The sequence below is a fragment of the Sorex araneus genome, chromosome 1, assembly GCF_027595985.1.
Source record: "Sorex araneus isolate mSorAra2 chromosome 1, mSorAra2.pri, whole genome shotgun sequence".
In the NCBI taxonomy this organism is placed as follows: domain Eukaryota; kingdom Metazoa; phylum Chordata; class Mammalia; order Eulipotyphla; family Soricidae; genus Sorex; species Sorex araneus.
In genome coordinates, this window is record NC_073302.1 from 175102495 (window position 1) to 175122802 (window position 20308).

Genomic DNA, 20308 nt, shown 5'->3' on the forward strand with positions numbered 1-20308 from the left:
TGATTTTGAAATTCTGAATAATTCCATTTCCTCTGAACTTTGTCTAATAACAGCATTTTACAATAGCATTTAAAACAATCTTTCATCTGTCACCTGTTGTCCCTTGCTCATTGATTTGCTTGAGTGGACACCAGTAATGTCTCTATTCATCCCTGTAATGTGCTACTGTAGCCCAATGGCATCTGCTCACTCCAGGAACACGAAGAGCATCAAACCTTTCATTCAGGGTGTTGACAAAGAAGTAAGACCATCATGTAGGTGGGCGCTAAGGCATTCTTTTGATGTCCCATGGGATCCAATTGGTAATGGCTCTAGTCCAGTGGTCATCTCCAAATCGCATTACATGTCCCTGTTACATATCTAATTTTCGATACCTTGGTAAATGAGGCAGCATCCCTGATCCTTGATCATCAACATAGGTCGGAACTCCAGATTCCTTCTCTCACTTGAGTGAAACGTGATACTCCGACCATAGCTCTTTCCATTCCTCTTTGGGATACCTGAATAGCGTTCTCATTTTATTTTCGTAGGGCCCAGGTCTCTGAGGAGTATGTTAGTGCAGGAAAAACGTTGGAGTCAAAAAGATGTGCCTGGAGCCAGAGGTTCCTCATCCTCTTTACAACTTCTTTGACACTCTTGAAGGCATTGTACGCCACTCTCTTCCTCCTGCGCAGTTCTGGTGCCAAGTCATTCGTCATGATGGGTTCTCAATCCAGGTACACATAATTACTGCATTCGGAGATGTTCATTCGTTGAGAGCAAATGGAATGTCAGGAACTAGTTCATTTCTCATGAGCATTGTCTTTGTGAGATTCAGCTGCAGTCCAACCTTTCCACACTCACGGTTGAAGTCAGCCAGCATTCATGCGACTTGGCTAATGTTTGGTGTTATTAGGATGATATCATCAGCGAAGCGGAGGTGGTATAGTTGTCAACTATATCTTCACTCCCATTCCTTCCCATTTCAGTCATCACATGTCGTTCTCCAGGGTGGCACTGAAGAGTTTCAGTGAAATGGTATCGCCCTGCCGAACCCCTTTTTTAACATCGATGATCACTTCCTTGTAGAATGGTGAGATCCTGGTGGTGAATCCGTAATACAGTTTGTGGAGGATCTTGATGTACTGAGTTTGAGCTCCCTGTTTGGCTAGGGCTTCGATGACCACTTCAGTCTCAACAGAATCAAAGGCCTTCTTTAAATTGATGAACATTAGACAGAACAGCATCTTGAACTCTCTCGAAACCTCAATGAGCTTGGTCAATGTGTGCATATAGTCAATTGTGCTGATTCCTTTTCAGAACCTGGTTTGCTGACATGGTTGTACTTCGTCTTCGGAAACTCTCAAGCTCATTCGCCAATGTGGTTTGACACAAGCCTTAGGCAATCACAAGCTAACGTCCAAACTTGCAAAGCTGTGCAGAGAAGTAATAAAGGAAGACCTCAAAGAGAGAAGAGCAGCAGTGTTGGCTTATGTGGCAGAAGCCAGGAAAAGTATATGCAATGCCTGCCTATCCTTCACCAACTACAAGACCAATATGACTCCGGCATCCATCCTGTTGGATCTATCACATCTTCCAGAAGGGCAATGGAGAAGGTTATCCATGACTTCTACTAGGATATCTTCTATAGCCATGTCCACCTACCCACATACCAAATTTCGCAGGATGGATATGTCATTCCCAACATTCTCCCTTCCGAAATCCAACATTCCATTTCGTAAGTAAAGAAATAGAAATGACATCTGATGTATATGTTCATTGCAGCACTGTTCACAATAGCCAAAATCTGGAAACAGCCCAAGTGCCCTAAAACAGATGATTGGTTAAAGAAACTTTGTTACATCTACACAATGGAATACTATGCAGATGTTAGGAGAAATGAAGTCATGAAATTTGTCTATAAGTGGATAGACATGGAAAGTATCATGCTAAGTGAAATGAGTCAGAAAGAGAGGGACAAATATAGAAGGACTGCACTCATTTGTGGAATATAAAATAACATAACATGAGGCTGACACCCAAGGACAGTAGATCAAGGGTCAGAAAGACTGCTCCATAGCTGGAAGCCTGCTTCATGAGTGGATGGGAGAAGGCAGCTGGAATAGATAAGGGATCACTAAGAAAATGATGGCTGGAAGAATCAGTCAGGTTGGGAGTTTTGTGCTGAAGGTAGATAATGGACCAAACATTATAACCTCTCAGAATATGTATTGCAAACCATAATGCCGAAAAAGTAGAGAGAGAGTATGGGGATTATTGTCTGCCATAGAGGCAGGGGGTGGGTGGGAAAGGGGAGGTTTACCGGGGATATTGGTGATGGGGAATGTGTACTGGTGGAGGGATGAGTATTTGATCATTGTGTGATTGTAACCAGAACATGAAAGCTTGTAACTATGTCATGGTGTTTCTATAAAATTAAAAAAAAGAAGCTTACAGCACATGGTCCAGACAAGGTTTGACCCGAACACCTGAAGAATCTGCCGCCAGTACTTGTCAATACACTGGCTCGGCTCTTCATACCCTACCTTTCTGAATGCAAGGTTCTGTCCCAGTGGAAAACCAGTAGGACCTTTCTGTTGTACAAGGGAGACATCCACGACATAAGCAGCTATCTCCTGATCTGCCTGTTGTCCATAATCTACAAGTTGTTCATTCGAGTCATCCTGAATAGAATTGGCAAAACCTGTCAATCAGAGTAATTTAACAGCAGATATAATATTTTTTAAATGAGGTTGTTCATGATTGGGTTTTAGTGTTATAATGTTCCAACACCCATGCCTTCATTAGGACATATTTCCCACCATAGATGTCCCTAGTATCCCCTTCTTCCCCCTCCTGCCTCTGTGGCAGTCTTTTTTCTCTGTCTTTCTCTTAGATATTATTTTTAAACAAAAAAATTTATTTCTTTTTGTTGGCTTATTTTTGTAAAATATTATTGGGGACTTTATAAATTTTAGTTCATATTAGAAAGATAAGATATTGTGATGGCATAACATCACCTTTCATTATAAACTTCCAGAGCTAACTTCTTTTTTTTGCAATGCAAGTGTCTAAACCAAGTTCAATGCCAAGACATTCTTCTCCAGAGGGGCATTTCCTTGAGAAATGGCTAATTGACACATGCCAGTCACACACCCAGATAAAAGCCTGGCCACTTTCCCCACTGAGATGTTAGAGACTCTTAGACAAAGCAAAATAGGTCTATGCCAGATAAATATTTCTGCTGTCTGTTATTTTGTAAAGCAACTGAAAAAGTTATAAGTGAACACAGCTGAACATAGATCCTTTGGGGACTACTTCAGAAATCAGATTTTGTGAAATTAATGTAAAGTACTAAAGTTAGAATTTTTGTTTTGTTTCTTTGCCCACACCTGGAAGTGCTCAGGATTTATTCCTGGCTCTGAAGGATCACTCCAGTGGTGCTCAGAGAACCGAGGTATCAAACCTATGTTGGCTATGTGCATGGTAAGTACCTTGCTCACTGTACTACCCTTAAAGCTAGAATATAATCCCAAAGACAGCCTTTCAAAATGCTTAAATTAATCAATCTCATTAAAGTTTCCTTCATCTATGTTGCGGAAATACAATTTCATCTAACCTTAGTGAAGTTGAAGTATCCGTCTCATTGATTTCTTGGATTATTGAGAACAGGTCTCTATTTTACCCACTGAGGCTCTGTGAATATCTGTCTTTAAGTCTGCGAGGGGGCACAAGGGCAGACAACCTCCCAGGTCAGCAGAGCACATGCTTGACATGTGGGAAATTCAAGTTCAATTCCTGGAACTTCATAGTACTCCAAGCACTGCTGGGATTGATTCTGAGCACCAATGTAGGAGTAGCCCTAGGAAGCCAAGCGTGACTCCCCCAACCCAAAAATCTGTAACGTGGAGATGTTAAAGTAAACTGGAATTTATGAAAAGAAGACAAAAAAGTTAAGGACATTTAAGAGATGATACAAGGCATAAGGAAGTTAACAACTTAAAGAGTCGATGGAACAGTGAAATTAACAACCGATGAAGAATTAATAGTCAAATGGTTTATGACAGCAAGAATATTTTTTCTCTCTAGAACCTTTCCAGGAAAAAAGCAGTCACCAAAGCCCTTCTTGGCCTTTGACCCTTCTCTCCCACCAGAACTAGAATAATCCCAAACATGAGGGTTGAATTTGTGAAAATTTGAGGCGAACATAGTAGAACCCTAGAAACTAAGATGAAGACAAGAGAGGTAAAGTGATTAAAGGCCTGTAGACAATGGAGAAGTGAGATGAAGAAGAGGTATTTTCAGGCGGTACCCAGGTTGATCCCGTCTGCTGGGTGTTTGACAGAGTTCTGCCCCCCTCCACTCTGTATGCTTATGCCCTAACCCTAAGATTTTCCTCTCAATACATTTTTTTAGCCTCTCAAAAAAATGTAAAGTGCAAAGTGAGGCAAATCCATGCAAATGAAAGCCTGGCATTTCTCTTGAAATTGTCCTGTTCAGGGCTTCTTACTGTGCACATTGTCAGAATCCTCAGAAGTCTTATGAGTCTAGCATTTTTGATTAGACAAGAAACTCTAACCACTTTACTCTGTCGTATTGAGGACCAAGAAAAAGAAAACTTTACACTTTAAAACTGATTATGACACATTTCTCAGCTCTAGCATGGTATTTCCTTCAGAGCAAAATGGCTACACACAGGACCAAAACCAAGATAACCCTGATGCCTCAAACCTGTGTGGCTGAGGCGGCAGCTGTGTCATGTTTGTGCAAGGGGAGAGAAGCCCTGCCACACGGTTCTGGTCCTGAGAATCTGTCTTGATCACGTAACACTGCACAGCACTACACTGTCATCCTTTGTTCATCAATTTGCTCCAGTGGACACCAGTAATGTCTCCATTGTGAGACTTGTTGTTACTGTTTTTGGCATATTGAATACGCCATGGGTAGTTTGCCAGGCTCTGCCATGCGGGTGGGATACTCTCGGTAGCTTGCTGGGCTCTCCGAGAGGGACAGAACAATCCGACCCGGGTTGGCCGTGTGCAAGGCAAACGCTCACCTGCTGTGCTATCGCTCCAGGCTCTCTTGATCATGACTTGGTGAAATAAATTAATGACCTCAAACACAATACTTTTAGGATAGTTTAAATTTCATTTATTTATTTAAAATTTTTTTCCTGCAGAGATGTTGCCCAGAATACTTGGGAATATGGCAGAATTTATAGAGTAGAAGGTAGATTTGTCTATGAAAAAGGAACAAACAGGCAGAGAATAAGTCCCAGAAATTAAGAGTAAGACTCAGAAATTAAGGGACATCAGGAGTAAAGGACAAGTCAATGTTCCCTGGAAGAAAAAAATCTGGACCTCTCAGGGGAGGCGCAAGAGCATGATGGATTCTGAGTCAGACTACCTGGGGTTTTAAGTCTCAGCCTACCCCTCACTGAAGATAAGTCACTGCATGACTTCACCCCTCTCCTCTTGGTTCTCAGCATACTGAGACTCAGTGAAAGGTCACTTGTAACAGAATTAGTATAAGGGCTGCAGCCTGCAGCTGGCCGTGCATGCTTACTTCAATGCCTTTTGAGAGCTTGGGTGCAAAGCAACGTGACTAGTCATGATTCAGGAGGCCCGGTCAGTGTTAACTGACAGGACTGTGATGCCAAACTGCTTCTGTGTTTTTTACTTCCACCTGTTTCCTTGTTTATAAAATAAGAATGATAACGCTGTTTCTTAATGGCTTGTCTCAGAATATTTTTGAGTTAAGAAAGAAAGTGTAGTGAAGGCATGAGTCATTGGCATTGCTAACCTCAAACACCTTCATTATTCTCCACATGGGTTGTTTTCATACATTCCAGGGGACCACAATATCTGATATGTGAAGTTACGGGCATATTTTATCTTCTTGAGGATCTTAACACAAAAGGATGCACAGTGCCCATCTTTTGGAAAGAAGAAACTTTCTCCTAAGGAATAGAATTTTTTTCTGCCGTTCAACCAGTTATTTCTCTCTGCTCAACTCTGATCTGAGTCACGAGGTGAAGAGTGGAGAGGTAAGGCAGGCTCCAGACATCTCCGTGTGTCTGTCTTCTCTTCACTTTCTCTCCTTAACCAGACTCTCACCCGGAAATCTTAGAATCTTTGGATTCTCAGTCTCAGAATGATAAAGCTACTGATATGGGGCAAAATTTTATTGGCTCCAGTTGTTTGCGTTAACTTCAAAATTAGACTTAGTGTGTACAGAATGTTTTAAACCACATGCCCAAAGCAGATATTAAACTTGACATCTGTTGATGTTCTCTTTTGAGTAAGTAGACAAGCACTTTCTTCTTATGACAGAATAATATATAATGTGACAGCTTCTTAGAGCATTTGCCCAGCGGAATGGAGCGTATGCACTGGTTACTGAAATCAACTTTAAAAGTCAGTATTTTCCCAGGAAGTCTCTTTCTCCTCTCCCTCTTCCTCCCTCTTTCTCCCCTCTCTCTCTCACTCTTTCTCTTTCTCTCTCTCTTTCCCTCTCTCTGTCTCTTCTATCTTCCTCCCTCTCTCATTCTCCCCTCTCTCTCACACATACATACACACATACATTGAGATTTTGTGATAATTTCTTTTTACTTGTTTTGGGGTAGAATTAACCACCATTATTATTTTTTAAGTTTTTCACCACCATTCAAATTTTAAGGTAAGCAGAGAGTAATTTTCTAATGTGTTTCATTGGGTCAGTTTTGCCTGGAAAAAAAATCTGAATAAATGGGACATTCCTTCCATTTATCTCATTGTTTCTGCAATAGCCAGTTTGTTCTTCACCTCCAAGAGGGTCAACTTGACTTGCCCAGGGATTTTTCAATTATTTTCAGTTGTTGGACAAAATTCAAAACAGAGTGCCATGACATTCAAGAGCTGTCTTACATTTTTCTCTTATCTTTAAATACGACATTTGTGTTTTGTAACATGTCATAGGTAATAACTCATCTTGTATCCATTTACATTCATATTTCACTTTTTCCCCCTAATTCCACACCTATTTCTCCTCCTTTCATTGCTAATGTCTCCTTTATGGACAGCTCAGCCTGGGCATTTTGTATTCCTTCCTGAGACCTAAATTCTCAAAAATAAAGATACTGTTCTGAAATCACTCTGTGTGGGTTTCTCTGTGGTGCAGTGGAGAGCTCTGTGCTGCCCTCAGCAGCTGTGTAAATACAGCTGGAAACTTGCAAGTGGTCAGCGTCTGTTGTAAATAGGTTTCCTTATGTGTCTTGGAATGTAGTTCTGAACACCAGGAACCATGACTTTCAGATGTGCCTTTATGACTGCAACTTTTCAATACATATTTAACATGATTTTCTGGATTTAAACAAAGTCGTGCCCTTTGTGAACATATTGCTACTCTAACTTCAGTCTCTTTCTCAAATTTTTCATTTTATGCAACCCGAATCTTATCACAAATAGAAATATTATGTCTTAAACTCTTCTGAGTGGTGCAAGGGGGTGTATTAGATGCTAGGGTTGCCATCACAGTGTATCATGGACTACATGGCTTAAACAAGAGAAATCAATTTTCTCCCAGTTCTGAAGGTGGTGTAGGTGTGGGTGATTTCTTTTAAAGCTGAGAGCTGGCCATCTTCTCCAGTGTAATCACCTGGTCTTCCATCTGAGTGTATCTATGTCATATTATCTTATTCTTTATCAGAAGAGGTGTCCCGGCTATGCTTGGTACCCTAGGGGCCACTAACAGCCAGACTTGGCCTGATGACTCTGCACTGTTCTAAGAATGATGTGTCACTCAGGCCCCTTTGGAAATCAGGCCAGTTAGTGCTCTAAGGCCAGTGGTTCTGGGATCTAACAAAGGGATCGAACTCAAAGCATACACCATAGCCCTTTGAGTTCTCTTCTTATACTAAGAGTCATCTTGGTTACAGACCTCCGCATGGCCTCTTTACCTTAGTTTCCTCTGGAAAGATCCTATATTCAAAATAGTTGCATTAAAGACTGCTAGGAGTTAGGGCTTCAGCACACAAATTTTGGCAAGGGCCATAATCCAGCTCATGATAGGAGGAAAGCATGAAGAGAAGGGAGATGGTGGTTAAAAAATAATTACTCCATCCTAACTGTTACAGCACTGGTTATGTGAGTTCGATGGGTCATTAATGAGCCCAGGGCTATCTGCCATCTTTGCCCAAACTCACTCTGTGCCTATTACTTTTATTTCAGAAAAGAACATCATCATGTAAGCAGTCACAAAGCCAGAAATATTAACCTGCCTTTTTCTTTTTTTCTCCAGTGAATTTACAATATTCTGTTTTTCAAGTCCCTAATGAGTTCTGCAATTCTACCTCCCTAATGGAACTTGAGTCCTTCCTTTTCTCATTTCCCATGATCTCTAATTTGGACCATTCACAATCTCTCACCTGGATTACTATAATAGTCTTCTAATTGATCACACTTCCTTAGTTCTGCTCCTTCCTTCTACTCAAATCCATCTTTAAAATTACTCTAATAATCTTTCTGGGAAAAAATCTGGTCATGTGATTTTCAGATTTAATTACCCCAGTCTTTCTGTACTGCTTTACACAGAGAACTCAAATTTCTTAGCTCTAACATGCACTATAACTCTTTCCTTAAGTCTGACTTATAATTTGTAGGTTATGTGGAGGAAGGATGGAGACCAGAACAAAATCAGCAGAGGAGGAGGAAAGAGACAAGGGGCATGAGGCAGGTAGCCAATACTCTCTGTTATGCTCTGTTCCTTTGTGGAATTTGCAGCCTAGCAGTGAGGACAAAAAATAAAGCCAAAGTTATGGAGCTGAGTGAAGACTGACTGTGTAGTTTCAGCACACTCTGCCAGCTCAGAGGCTCCTTCTAAGTTTCCTCCCTTCCTTCCTTCCTTCCTTCCTTCCTTCCTTCCTTCCTTCCTTCCTTCCTTCCTTCCTTCCTTCCTTCCTTCCTTCCTTCCTTCCTTCCTTCCTTCCTTCCTTCCTTCCTTCCTTCCTTCCTTCCTTCCTTCCTTCCTTCCTTCCTTCCTTCCTTCCTTCCTTCCTTCCTTCCTTCCTTCCTTCCTTCCTTCCTTCCTTCCTTCCTTCCTTCCTTCCTTCCTTCCTTCCTTCCTTCCTTCCTTCCTTCTTCCTTCCTTCCTTCTTCCTTCCTTCCTTCCTTCCTTCCTTCCTTCCTTCCTTCCTTCCTTCCTTCCTTCCTTCCTTCCTTCCTCCCTCCCTCCCTCCTTTCTTTCTCTCTTCCTTCTCTCTTCTTTCTTTCTTTCTTTCTTTCTTTCTTTCTTTCTTTCTTTCTTTCTTTCTTTCTTTCTTTCTTTCTTTCTTTCTTTCTTTCTTTCTTTCTTTCTTTCTTTCTTTCTTTCTTTCTTTCTTTCTGTCTTTCCATTTCTCTCTCCTTTTGTGTATTATGGTTTGCAAAACAGGTACTAAGAGGTCACTGTGTTTGTTCAGGGTATTCAGTATTTTTATTGGGATGGTAAGGCTGGAGAAGCTTTTTAACTGGTGGCAGCTTTGGGGTGTGGAACTGACTGCTGACGCTTCTGGAGGTGCAGATTGGTGGGGAAGGTAACAACCCTTCCCAACTCTGAGAAAGCATGGAAATTTCAGTCACAAAACCCATACAGTATACACCCAATTTTTCAGCAGATCATTATATCTCCATGAAGTCCATCCTGAGATAGTGTAGTCTGGCCTGGGGCATGGTAGTGATTTTGTATTGTGGAAGCAAGTGGCTGCTGGGGGCTCTGCTTGGGCGGGCACCAAACTGGCCCACCCCCTTCTTGATTTACCCCTTTCTGTTCAGTCTTGTGCAGGTCCGAGATTAACTGAGACTTTTGATCTCTTTGAGATTTATTTATGGATCTTTGAAGAAAGGCCAATAAATGAGCCTGTATCTGAACTACCCAGGAATGCCAACTGTGAGTTTCAAAAGAAAGGCATGAGCATGAGCAGGGCAATAGCATTCGGTCCCCCTGGCGGCCCAGGGTGTTGGATGTATGAAAGACCAGGGAAGCGGGGCAAGAGCCATAATCCAGCTCATGATAGGAGGGAAATATGAAGAGAAGGGAGATGGTGATTAAAACAAAAATTACTCCATACTAACTGCTAGAGCCTTGGTTATGTGAGTTTGATGGGTCATTAATGAGCCCAGGGCTATTTGCCATCTTTGCCCAAACTCACTCTGTGCCTATTATTTTTGTTTCAGAAAAGAACATCGCCATGTAAGCAGTCACAAAGCCAGAAATATTAACCTGCTTTTTAATTTTTTTCTCCACTGACTACCCAGGCTGGTCGGTAGTCAGTTCATTTCTCTTCTCTCCAGCAGAGTCCGATCTCTCCCTTACAACACAATCGTAGTCATAGTTTTGATCGTAGTTCCAGTTCCATCATTCTAGTCCTCATCAGAGTCCTTGACTTCTTTCTAGTCATCATCCTAGTCCTGATATTTTCTAGTCCCCCCCTTACCCCTTACAGCATAGTTATATAGCAATCATGGAGAGTGGGGTACACATAGGTGGGGTTGAACATTGTCACAACAACAAACAGAGGTAAAACCCCTCCTTCAGTTCTAGGGGATTAACTCAAGGACAAGATCTCATCTGAAGGTTCAGTTCTCCAGATTACCAGAGATCCACTCAAGGGCAGGATTCCATCTAGGGTGTATTGCTTTCTCCTTTCCTCAGCTAATCTATTTAAACAATCATAGTAAATTGACTTCTTATAATATTTCTAGTAATTTTCTATGAACACAATAAGAGATATATAGTAAGCCTAAGAGATTGCTTTTCCTGGGGACATCTTGCTATGCATTCCAGATCACAGTCCTGAGGCCAGGTTAGTCTTTCCTAACCCCAGTAGGGTCCTTATTCAATTACTTCCTTTTGGGTCATGACAGAATTTGTCCATGATCATGCTCTTAACTTACTATACATGTTATGGCATTTATCTTGTCCCTTTTCAATGCCAGGGTAGCTTACAGCTTGCCCTGCGTTCATCCAGTCCCTTTGTTGGGACCCTCCTTTTGGGATTGTTAGGAAGTAAAGGCAACCGAGGGTTAAGTCAATTGAATATGGTGGATGCCAAGGAGTAAATATTATTTGGAGTCAATTCATTCCCATGTTACAAAAGCATAGCACCAACTGTCTTCTGTGCCTATACAAAAAGGACATTGCTAAATAAACCATGCAAAGGACATAAAGGAAAGAGAAAAACAATATAGGATTATTAGTGCTTGATGGAATTGCGTGTGCCTCAGGAGCACTGTTGTGGGAGTAACTCAATAAACCTAAGCTCCCTGCGGGAGGGACGAGGACAACCCGATGTCATCCAACATTTCCCCTATTTCAGTTTGTAAAATATAAAAAATTGAAATTTCAATTCACCCCTGAACCCAGAGCAGTGTTTGTTATAAAGTGTCCAATCATTGCTCAACATCATGGTTAACAGTAGCCTGCACTGTCCAGAGGTGAGGAGAGTCATTTTGCCACATTATGATGAAATCATGCTTCTTGATGAGGTTTGCCTCTGAGGTTTGTCTGGGTAAGGTTTGAAGAGTTGTTCCTGCAACAGCAGCGGTAGTGATCACAGCAACGGGTCTCTGGAGAGCTACAATCAGGAGTCTAACAAATTGTCGGGAATGGCGGAGCAGTCATGGAAAGGAGCTAGAGGCCCTTCCCACAGGTCCTCTGAGGCTGACTCCTCCTCTGATTTCCTTCTGACTTCCAGCTGAAATTCGTTTGGCGGGCCGGAGTTTGGAGAGTTGAGGAGTCTCTGGTGGTCTGAGGGCTGAACCCACTGGATGAATTCAGCTCCAGATGAGGCATAGCGGGACCCAGAGTTTCTGGGGGGGCCTGTTAAAATATAAGCATAGACTTCCTCCTTCAAGTGGGGGAATACTGGAGGTGGTTTGCCAGCATGACTCCTGCATACCTAACTTTTGGGCATTTAGTTTCTTGGGATACTTGATCCTGAGTTGTTGGGGTCCAGCCAGAGGCACAGGGGCAGTCTGAGGGTATCAGGAAGCCTGAAGGCACCACCAGGTGCTGATGCTGATGCACTCGCCCTGCAGGCACAGGTTGATCTGCTGGACACCGCACCCCCAGATTTTTTTTTTTTTATGAGTCTATCACTTATAAGTTTGCGGTTACAACAAAGAAAATTAACGTACAGTGAATACTAAATTTTTTTGCGTGAACTTTTTAAGATAGGATATTTATGTCCTCCCACTTGCTTAAATCTATAAAAAGAAAAACCTATTGTGTTTCATAAATATATATTTAGGAATTTCTCATTTTGTAAATTCTTCAGGGAGATTTTCTGTCTGTTTGCAATATGAAACGTTGCCATTGATGTAAAGTGTAGGTGACAAATGACATTATAAGCCTTCTTTTCTCCTTGGCTAAGCAGTTTAATCAGAAAACAGTCCCTTTGGCCCTACCATGGACGGTATCATAATTTGTTTGAAATGAAACCAGTTTGTTGGAGTCCGTAGCAAAAATTTAAGCTATTAAATTATTACTATTTTAAAGAACAATAACAAAAACGAGATATTAGGTAAGAAAGAGGAGTTAAAAAATCAGAAGTGCAAGGCTGTGCTCTTTCAAGCAATCTTCGGTATAGAGGCTGAGGAACGGCTGGGGAAGGCGTGGCCACCGCGGGACAAAGGGAACTCCAAGGACGCGCACGGTCGCGGTGCCGCGGCGAAGTGAGCGCGCTCACGCCATGTGGGTGCCCGTGCACGCGCCTGCGAGGGCCCACGCGGGCTGTGCACGCTCCTGCCAGGGTCCACTCGCGTTGTGCACGCGCCTGCCAGGGACCACGCGAGCTGTGCACGCGCCTGCCAGGGTCCCGCGGGCTGTGCACGCGCCTGCCAGGGTTCACTCGGACTGTGCACGCGCCTGCCAGGGTCCACTCCGGCTGTGCATGCGCCTGCCAGGGTCCACTCTGGCTATGCACGCGCCTGCCGGGGTCCACTCCAGCTGTGCACGCGCCTTCTAGGGCCCCGCGGGCGCGTGCCGCCTCCGGCCCTTGTCCCCGCCGCCTCCTGCCGCGCTGGGCGCGGGCACAGGGCAGGGCAGGCGCTGCCGGCGGACGTCCCCTCAGATGCCCTCGCCGCGGGTTTATTGTTACAGTCGGGCCGCGCCGCCTCCCGCGCTTGGCGCGCCCCCAACCGCCTCCTCCGCCTCCTTATTTGTCTGCAAAGTCGGCGCACGTCGGGTGGCGGCCGGGCGCCGCTGAGCCCCCTTTGTTCCCTGCTTGCAGGCGCGCCCCTCCGTCCCCGAGCCCGGGTCGCGCGTCCCTGACCAAGACCCCGCTCCTCCCGGTCCCGCTAGGGTCCCGCTGTGTGCCCGTCCGCGGAGGGAAAACGCGCCCCTGGGGCGGGTGCGGGGAGGCTGCGGGGAGCCCTCGGGCCGTGCGCCCCCGACCCCCTGGTCCCGGGTGCGGGCGCTGGGAGGGAGCGGAGACACCCACCCCGCCGTGGTCGTGCGCCCTAGTCCCAGGGGCGGGGCGGGGATCCCCGGGCCGCGCGCCCCTGGTCTCCTGGTCCCCTGGTCCCGGATGCGGGGAAACTGCCTTGCGCCCCTGGTCCCGGGTGCAGTGCGGGGAACCCGCCCCCCACCCCACGGCCGTGCGCCCCTGGTCTCCTTGCGGGGACCTCCCCCCCCTCGGGCCGTGCGCTATAGTCCCCTGACCCCGGGTGCGGGGCGGCTGCGGGCCGGGGAGCCCACGGGCCCAGCGCCGCGCCCGCCTCCCACCCGAGGCCGCACTTCTTGGAAGTGGGAGTCGCGCCCCTCCCCCTCCGCCCGCGCCGCCTCCGCCCGGCCCCTCCCCCGCCGCCCCAGCTGTCTCTGGAGCACGATCCCCCTTCCATCCACATTTGTGTTTCAGGTGTAGACGGGAGAGAGGGAGCCGGAGCGGGCTTTGTCTGTAAGTACCCGGCGGCCGAGCCCCGGCCCTGCAGAGTGCATGCCTCCGGCCGCGCGGGGCCCGGGAGCTGCAGCGCCTACCTTTGGGGCATTTCTGGCGGTGGGGGGCAGGGGGGACCTGCTGCATGAAGGCTGAATGTAACCAGGTTTTCTTGTTCGTTTTTCATAAATTGCACAAGTTGAGGATTTTTTGAGGAAGGGGTGGGGTTTTGTTCTTTGGCTCAGAAAGCATTGTTGGGAAATGTTTTGTTTCTTTGCATTAGATGCACTTTGGTGCATGCAACCCCTCCCCCATCCTTGTAGATAAATTTGTGCCTGACCCTTCATCCTTACACCCGTTGCTCCATCAGCGCTGCCACAGCCGACGGCCTTCCTGGGCTTCCACCGCATCTTGCAATACTTTTTTCTGCCTTTTTAAAAATAAAGCGGTTGAACTTTGTGGGGAGGGAAAGCATAAAGAGAATGGACTGCTTTTTGCTTCATGGTGGTAATAATCGGATTTGCATTTATATGTATCTCGTAACATGATGTGGAAATGATGAATTTGTGATCCCCTTTTGGAGAACTTTTACTTTCTCCATTCATCTTTATTTTTGTCCTAACTTCGGCAAACAAAAGAACTGTGTTCCGATGATGACATGAATGCTGAAAAGAAAATCACTGCAGCATGTACATTCCTGCTCATCTGGGCTAGGGAGTGGGGAATAATGGGCTATGCTCCCGACTCTCCTGACTGCCACCCTCCACCCCGGGTCGGTTTTTTTTTTTTTAAGCACGGAAGGTTATGTAATGCAGTGCCATTTCCAAAAATATCCACTCTGAAGCATTACACTACTCAGTGAAGACTGATCCCCATTCTGCTGTGTTGATTGCAAATATACTGCCAGTAGTATGTCTGGGAACAAAGAGCAGTCAGCAATCTATTTTTATCTCTTGGTTCCACATTTAAGTTGCTAAACCTTTTGAACTCCTGCGATTTAAAGATAAACCGACCACTAAGAATAGCCAAGGACTCTGTAATGCCTAGTACCAAGAATTCCTTTGTCCCTTCTTTAAGCCAGTGGACCACTTGGAAAGCTCATTCAGAAGCCCCAATAATTATAATCCTTTGCTTGTAACTTATCTTAACCACAGAAAATGGGTTTTTGCCTGTCAGCTCCAGGCAGACATTCATTTGTTTACCCGTGGTGAGGTGATTTGTCTACTGTATTTAAACCTATTTTGCAGGTTGGTCTTGGACAGAAGAGAGTGAGTTTGCAAGGACAAGACTGATTTTCATCTCAAAATGGTAAGAGTTGGCCATGGGAGGAGATTCTCAGTAGCTTCTGCTCAGTCCTTATTGCGTATAAATATCCACCGCCCGGTCTGAGCCCTGCATTGTCCCTACCCAACTGACCTTTTGAAGCTTCTGTCTCCAGCCTCTGGGAACATTGCAGCGGCGAGCCACTTCTGTGAATTGAACTGGTGCATTAGAGCTTCTGATTTTTAATTATTTTGAATAAAACAAACCCTGAAATTCCTCTCTCAAAAATAAAAATGTAATTAACCACAGACACAATTTAAGAGTGAGGTGTTGGGACATTCTGGGAATGTCACAGAACAAGCTCAGACAAAGCAATGTGTCTTCTGGAGATAGGCGGGCCTCACCCAGCAAAACGCACAGATCCTGAGTCTGCTCTTCTGAGGTGTGCTGCAAAGAGTGCGGGTTTTCTCACAACACTTCTATATATCACAGAAGCATTTGTATTTCTGGTTGATTTGTAACTTTGTATATGAGAGATATGTTCAGTCAAGCATGTTATTCTCTAATTACCTCTGAAAGCGTGCTCCATGGAGCTGGAAGTGTGATGTTTATAATCAAATAAGCAAAGAAAGAGGTGGGACATTCCTAAAAATCAGCAAAGTGTGTTTATAAAAATACTCTTAAAGTATATTCATAAAAACATAAGAATAAGCAAAGTATATTCAATTATGAAGATTTTTCTCTTTGGAAATAAGAGTGTTCTAAAAATTTTTTTTTATAGAACTATCATAAAACTTAAGTAAGTCCACCAGGTTCTTCAGGTGCTTCAGAGTCTTTTAAACACCTCTTTGCCACTTTAAATTTGGAACTCACAATTCAGTTTTAGTTGTGTTTTTTTTTTCTTTTAAATGAGGGTGGAATGTAATGAATCAGAATTCAAACTCATACACTTGATTTTTTTTTTTTTGGAAACAACCCAAGTATAAGCTTCTCAAGAGAAAAACAAGTATGTTTAATTTAAAGTCCGATAAAAGTATGACCTTTGCTTCTTGTGTATACCCAACCCATCATTTAAACAGGTAAGTGACAAACACCAAATAAAATATTTCTTGCTTTGATTTAGATTAATATGATCAATTTAAGGAAGTATGGATTATAGGGCAAAAGAGATGAACGTAAAATTCAACTACTCGGTGTTTTTTTGTGATTGTTCATATTAAATCCTTTCATATTAAATCCCTGATTAACATTGTCATAGAATACTAGAATAGTAATAAAATGAATTTTGTTTATTGAATCTTTTACTATAGCTAGTCATACCTCCTTATATTTCAGCTCTTTATTCCAGAATCTTACCTTCTTTGCCACCATAGAGAGACCACAAAGCTTCAAGTATTTTGTATTATTTCAGGTGGCCAGTTCAGTTAAATTTGACTCCTGACCCTGATAAGACAAGCCCTGCTGCTAAAGCTCACAGAATAAAAATCATGTTTCTGCAGCAGTGAGTGATCTTTGTGGAAGGCAAGCTTGCTTTCCAGAGCTGAGAATAAAAGTTGGAACAATTTGCATGCAGAAGAACACATTCAAATTATTACATGTTGTTAATTTCTTACAGTTGTCATTTAAGTATGGTGTTAGAATGAGGAATCGCAATTTGTTGCTCTTGGAAGGATTCATACTCATGAAAAAAATTCTCACAACTTTTTGTGATCCTTTCATCATAATGTCAGTCCCTTTTGGCACAAGTCCATTGCCTGAAATGAAACCAGCAACAGTTATTTTCTGTGGGTGATTCCAAGTAACTTTCTAGCAATTCTTTCATCCCAGGGAGGTCTGAACTCTTAAATGTTTTTGTAAATATTATTGTGAAAACAAAGTTAGCCTTATTTTTAAAAAATTTATATAGTTTAAATATGTGCAACTCTTCTTTCTTTGTTTTTGACAAAATGAAGTTAGTTGTTTTCTTTCCTTGAATAGACTTCTTCTCTGGAACAGACTTACTGGGTGAGGATTTAGTCCACAGACAATAAAAAGTGCTGATTAAGGAAGCAATTTATTTAATACCCGATCACTGGCCAGAGACACATAAACAGGACTGTTGCCTTAAACATGGATTTCTATTTGCATTGTTTAAAAAACTATAAAGAAGATCTAATTTTAGTGTAGTAGTCTGCTTAGTAAAGGAGTATCTAAATAAGAATTATAGCATTTAAAAAAAATTTTTTTTATTGAATCACCATGTGGAAAGTTACAAAGCTTTCAAGCTTAACTCTCAGTTATACAATGCTCAAACACCCATCCCTTCACCTGTGCACATATTCCACCACCAAGAATCACAGTGTACCTCCCCACGCCCCCCCCCCCCTTAGCCAAGAATTATAGCATTTTAAATAAACTAATTTCTTTGCTAGGAATTCTGATTTCAGAACTCAATAATGTAGACATTTTCTGTACCCTTAATGATAGTTAATGTTTCACAATAATAATTTTGAAGATACTCAAGAATCTTAAATGCCTTTTATACTATCAAACAAATGAAACCATCTTGTTGGATTGTAGGAGACACTAGTCACAAAGTAAGCTGGGGGCAGGATTAGGGGTGAGGGACCTTTTGATCACAACTCCAGGGGCAGGGTGCCATATACATCAGTGTCACTGCATTGGGACACAGAGTGTTTTGAATCACTTATTGCTACTTTTATTTTGAGTATAGTTTGCTCTATCTTAGTTCACCAGCCTGTTTTTGGAACTCATTTCACAACTTCCTAATTTCTAGTAAATATGTCTTTTCCATTAATTTGTTTGTTTTTGCAACTAATAGTACATTATGAGTCTTGAGAGGCCTATAGTATCTCTTTATGTTAATCTTTTTTACTGTTTTAATCTTTAAGATACATATACCCATAGTATTTGCTTAGATATTTCTTTTAGAGGCATTTGCTTCAGATAGGTCAAGGAGAAAAAATTTCAAATGAGTAGGTGATCTTGTAGAATAATTTTTTAAGAGTAATCCAATATCAAGGTTAAATCCTGATTTTAACCCCGTTACCCATTATACAGTAAACTTGCCTCTGGGTATATGGCTCAGGTGTAGTCACTATGGCATCTAAAGAATGAGTTTGTGTGTTTTAATGGCGTCCTGGGAAGGAATAGGAACAATTTCCATTATCCCTGATGCTGATGCTGAGCTTTTTAAAATGATGAGTGGACTCCATTGAACTGATCATGGAGTTTCTGTGCAGCCTGAAGTGGCATTCTTGGGTTTACTAGGAGACTGTCAACAATCTGTTAACATAAGGCTCCCTTGTTCAAAGAGAAGACAAAGACTGAGGAGGAATGGGCCCTTCCTATTGATAGCTGTGTGATTTTAGGATTCAAAATTACAAGTTACACAGTGATTCTTGATTGGGGAGCTACTGAAGAGTACCTAGGAAAGGTAATTTTATTTTTTATTTTCTCTTTCACTGGGCTTCCCCCTTGGTGCGAGAAGTGTGAAATTGGTGAATTAGGGAAGGTCTACTTAGGTTTCACTCCATTCCATTTTCCTCTTAAGCTATGTAGATAACACAAGTCAGAGACAGTATTTGATAAGAAATCGCTGAGTAAATGACTGTTCAAGGTATTATTCTATTTTAACCTGAAGTAATTCTTTAAAAGTAATACGTAAATCAGATCTTCATTAATATACTAAAGGATTTGAGGATTTAAATTCCAAGACAAATAATTCTAAACTTGGAAAATACACTTCTATAATGTGAATCCTTTGCTAATTTAAATGAATAACTTCCAGATTATGAGTTCTATACAGTAAGTAGTCCTCTGTATTGGTCTGACTGCAGTTCTTTGAAATAACTATTGTGCTATCCTTGGTTTTGCCTATTATTTTTAGTGCTATGCCTTGCTTGGTATTGGTTTTCAACCATTTATAGATCTATAGACCAGTGGTTAAGACCACAACTTTGAGGCCTTATTCTAATTGCCAAAGTGAAATGGAGAGTTGAGGTAGTGATCTTGACTGATTTGCTTAAGAGACAAAAACCTTGATTTTTGCCTAATTCATCTTGGTTATTCAGTATGGTGCTGGAGTGATTAAAAAAGTGGGAATTACTTGTGTGATTCCTTTGTGACACAGGAAAAGACTAGGGATCAGGAAACCTTTTCAGCAGATCCAATTTGAATATACCAGAGGACAACGTATGAATGTTCTTAGACTGTGTCATCTTGGCTAATAAAAACAAGATTTCAATTTTAAACTGCTCCTATGCTTTGAACTAGAGAGCATGTCACCCATAAATCTCAGCCTACATCTTTAGAAATTATGACTGCTAAATATATCATTTATTGGGTCTAAGTTTAATCTGAAATGCATTTTGCTAGACATATTTTATACCTAGGGGCAGCTTCAATTTTTTTCATTTCTGTGGTTTAAAAAGTGGCAGTTATTCAGAAATTGATCTGTAAGTGCATGACAAGTATTAGCAGCTCTTATGGTTTGGGCTGTATGCCTTACTGTGGCTCTCAGCTAAACTCTAAATATCAATTTAGTTAGTAACAATGACAAGGTATTAATCTGGGTATGACACTAAACCATACTCTCCTGTGTTCTAGTTTGATCATTTGCATTTTCTTTGTTGACCAACTAAATTGTAGGTTCCCAGAGGGAGTTTATAAACCTCATCTACTGTATTTTGGAAGTTCAGTAAATATTTAGTTCATGCATGTTAATATCTATTAAGTTGGGCTTTTAAAAATTGACGTTTACAAGTGGTAAGCCAAACCAACTCTCCATCCTTCACCCCACACTCCCCTCCCCACCCCTCTCCCTTCACACGCTGCTACTTTGCTCTGACCTAGAACAACTCCAGGTCAGTTTCAGGTCCCTGTTCTGGGACCATATGAGGGAGGGACCAACCAGTAAACTAGACCAACACAAACCTTGCAAAAAATCCAGGACTACAGAACCTAGAGATGCCATCCCAGGCAAGCTAAAAGAGGATTCCTCTAACTCACAACCAGATACAAAGGGAAGGGGTAAAAAAAAAAAAAAAAAAAAAAATTGACGTTTAATGAATAATGTTTGTTCTGAGCTAGAAGTAATTTGTAATCTCATCTTTTTCTGAAAGGCTGAAAGTTGAAGTAAATGAAATTTTGGTCTATATAGAAAATTAATTTTCA

General features: G+C 42.4%; 1 protein-coding gene across 1 annotated transcript in view; it reads left to right on the forward strand.

Moving 5' to 3' along the window:
* The first annotated feature begins 13812 nt into the window (after positions 1-13812).
* Positions 13813-20308, forward strand: part of NREP (neuronal regeneration related protein) — a 30365-nt gene continuing 23869 nt past the window's right edge. The window contains exons 1-2 of the mRNA XM_055121176.1: positions 13813-13891; positions 15118-15178. Coding sequence (XP_054977151.1) covers positions 15176-15178 — 3 coding nt within the window. The 5' untranslated portion in view covers positions 13813-13891; positions 15118-15175. The remainder of the gene's footprint in view (positions 13892-15117; positions 15179-20308) is intronic.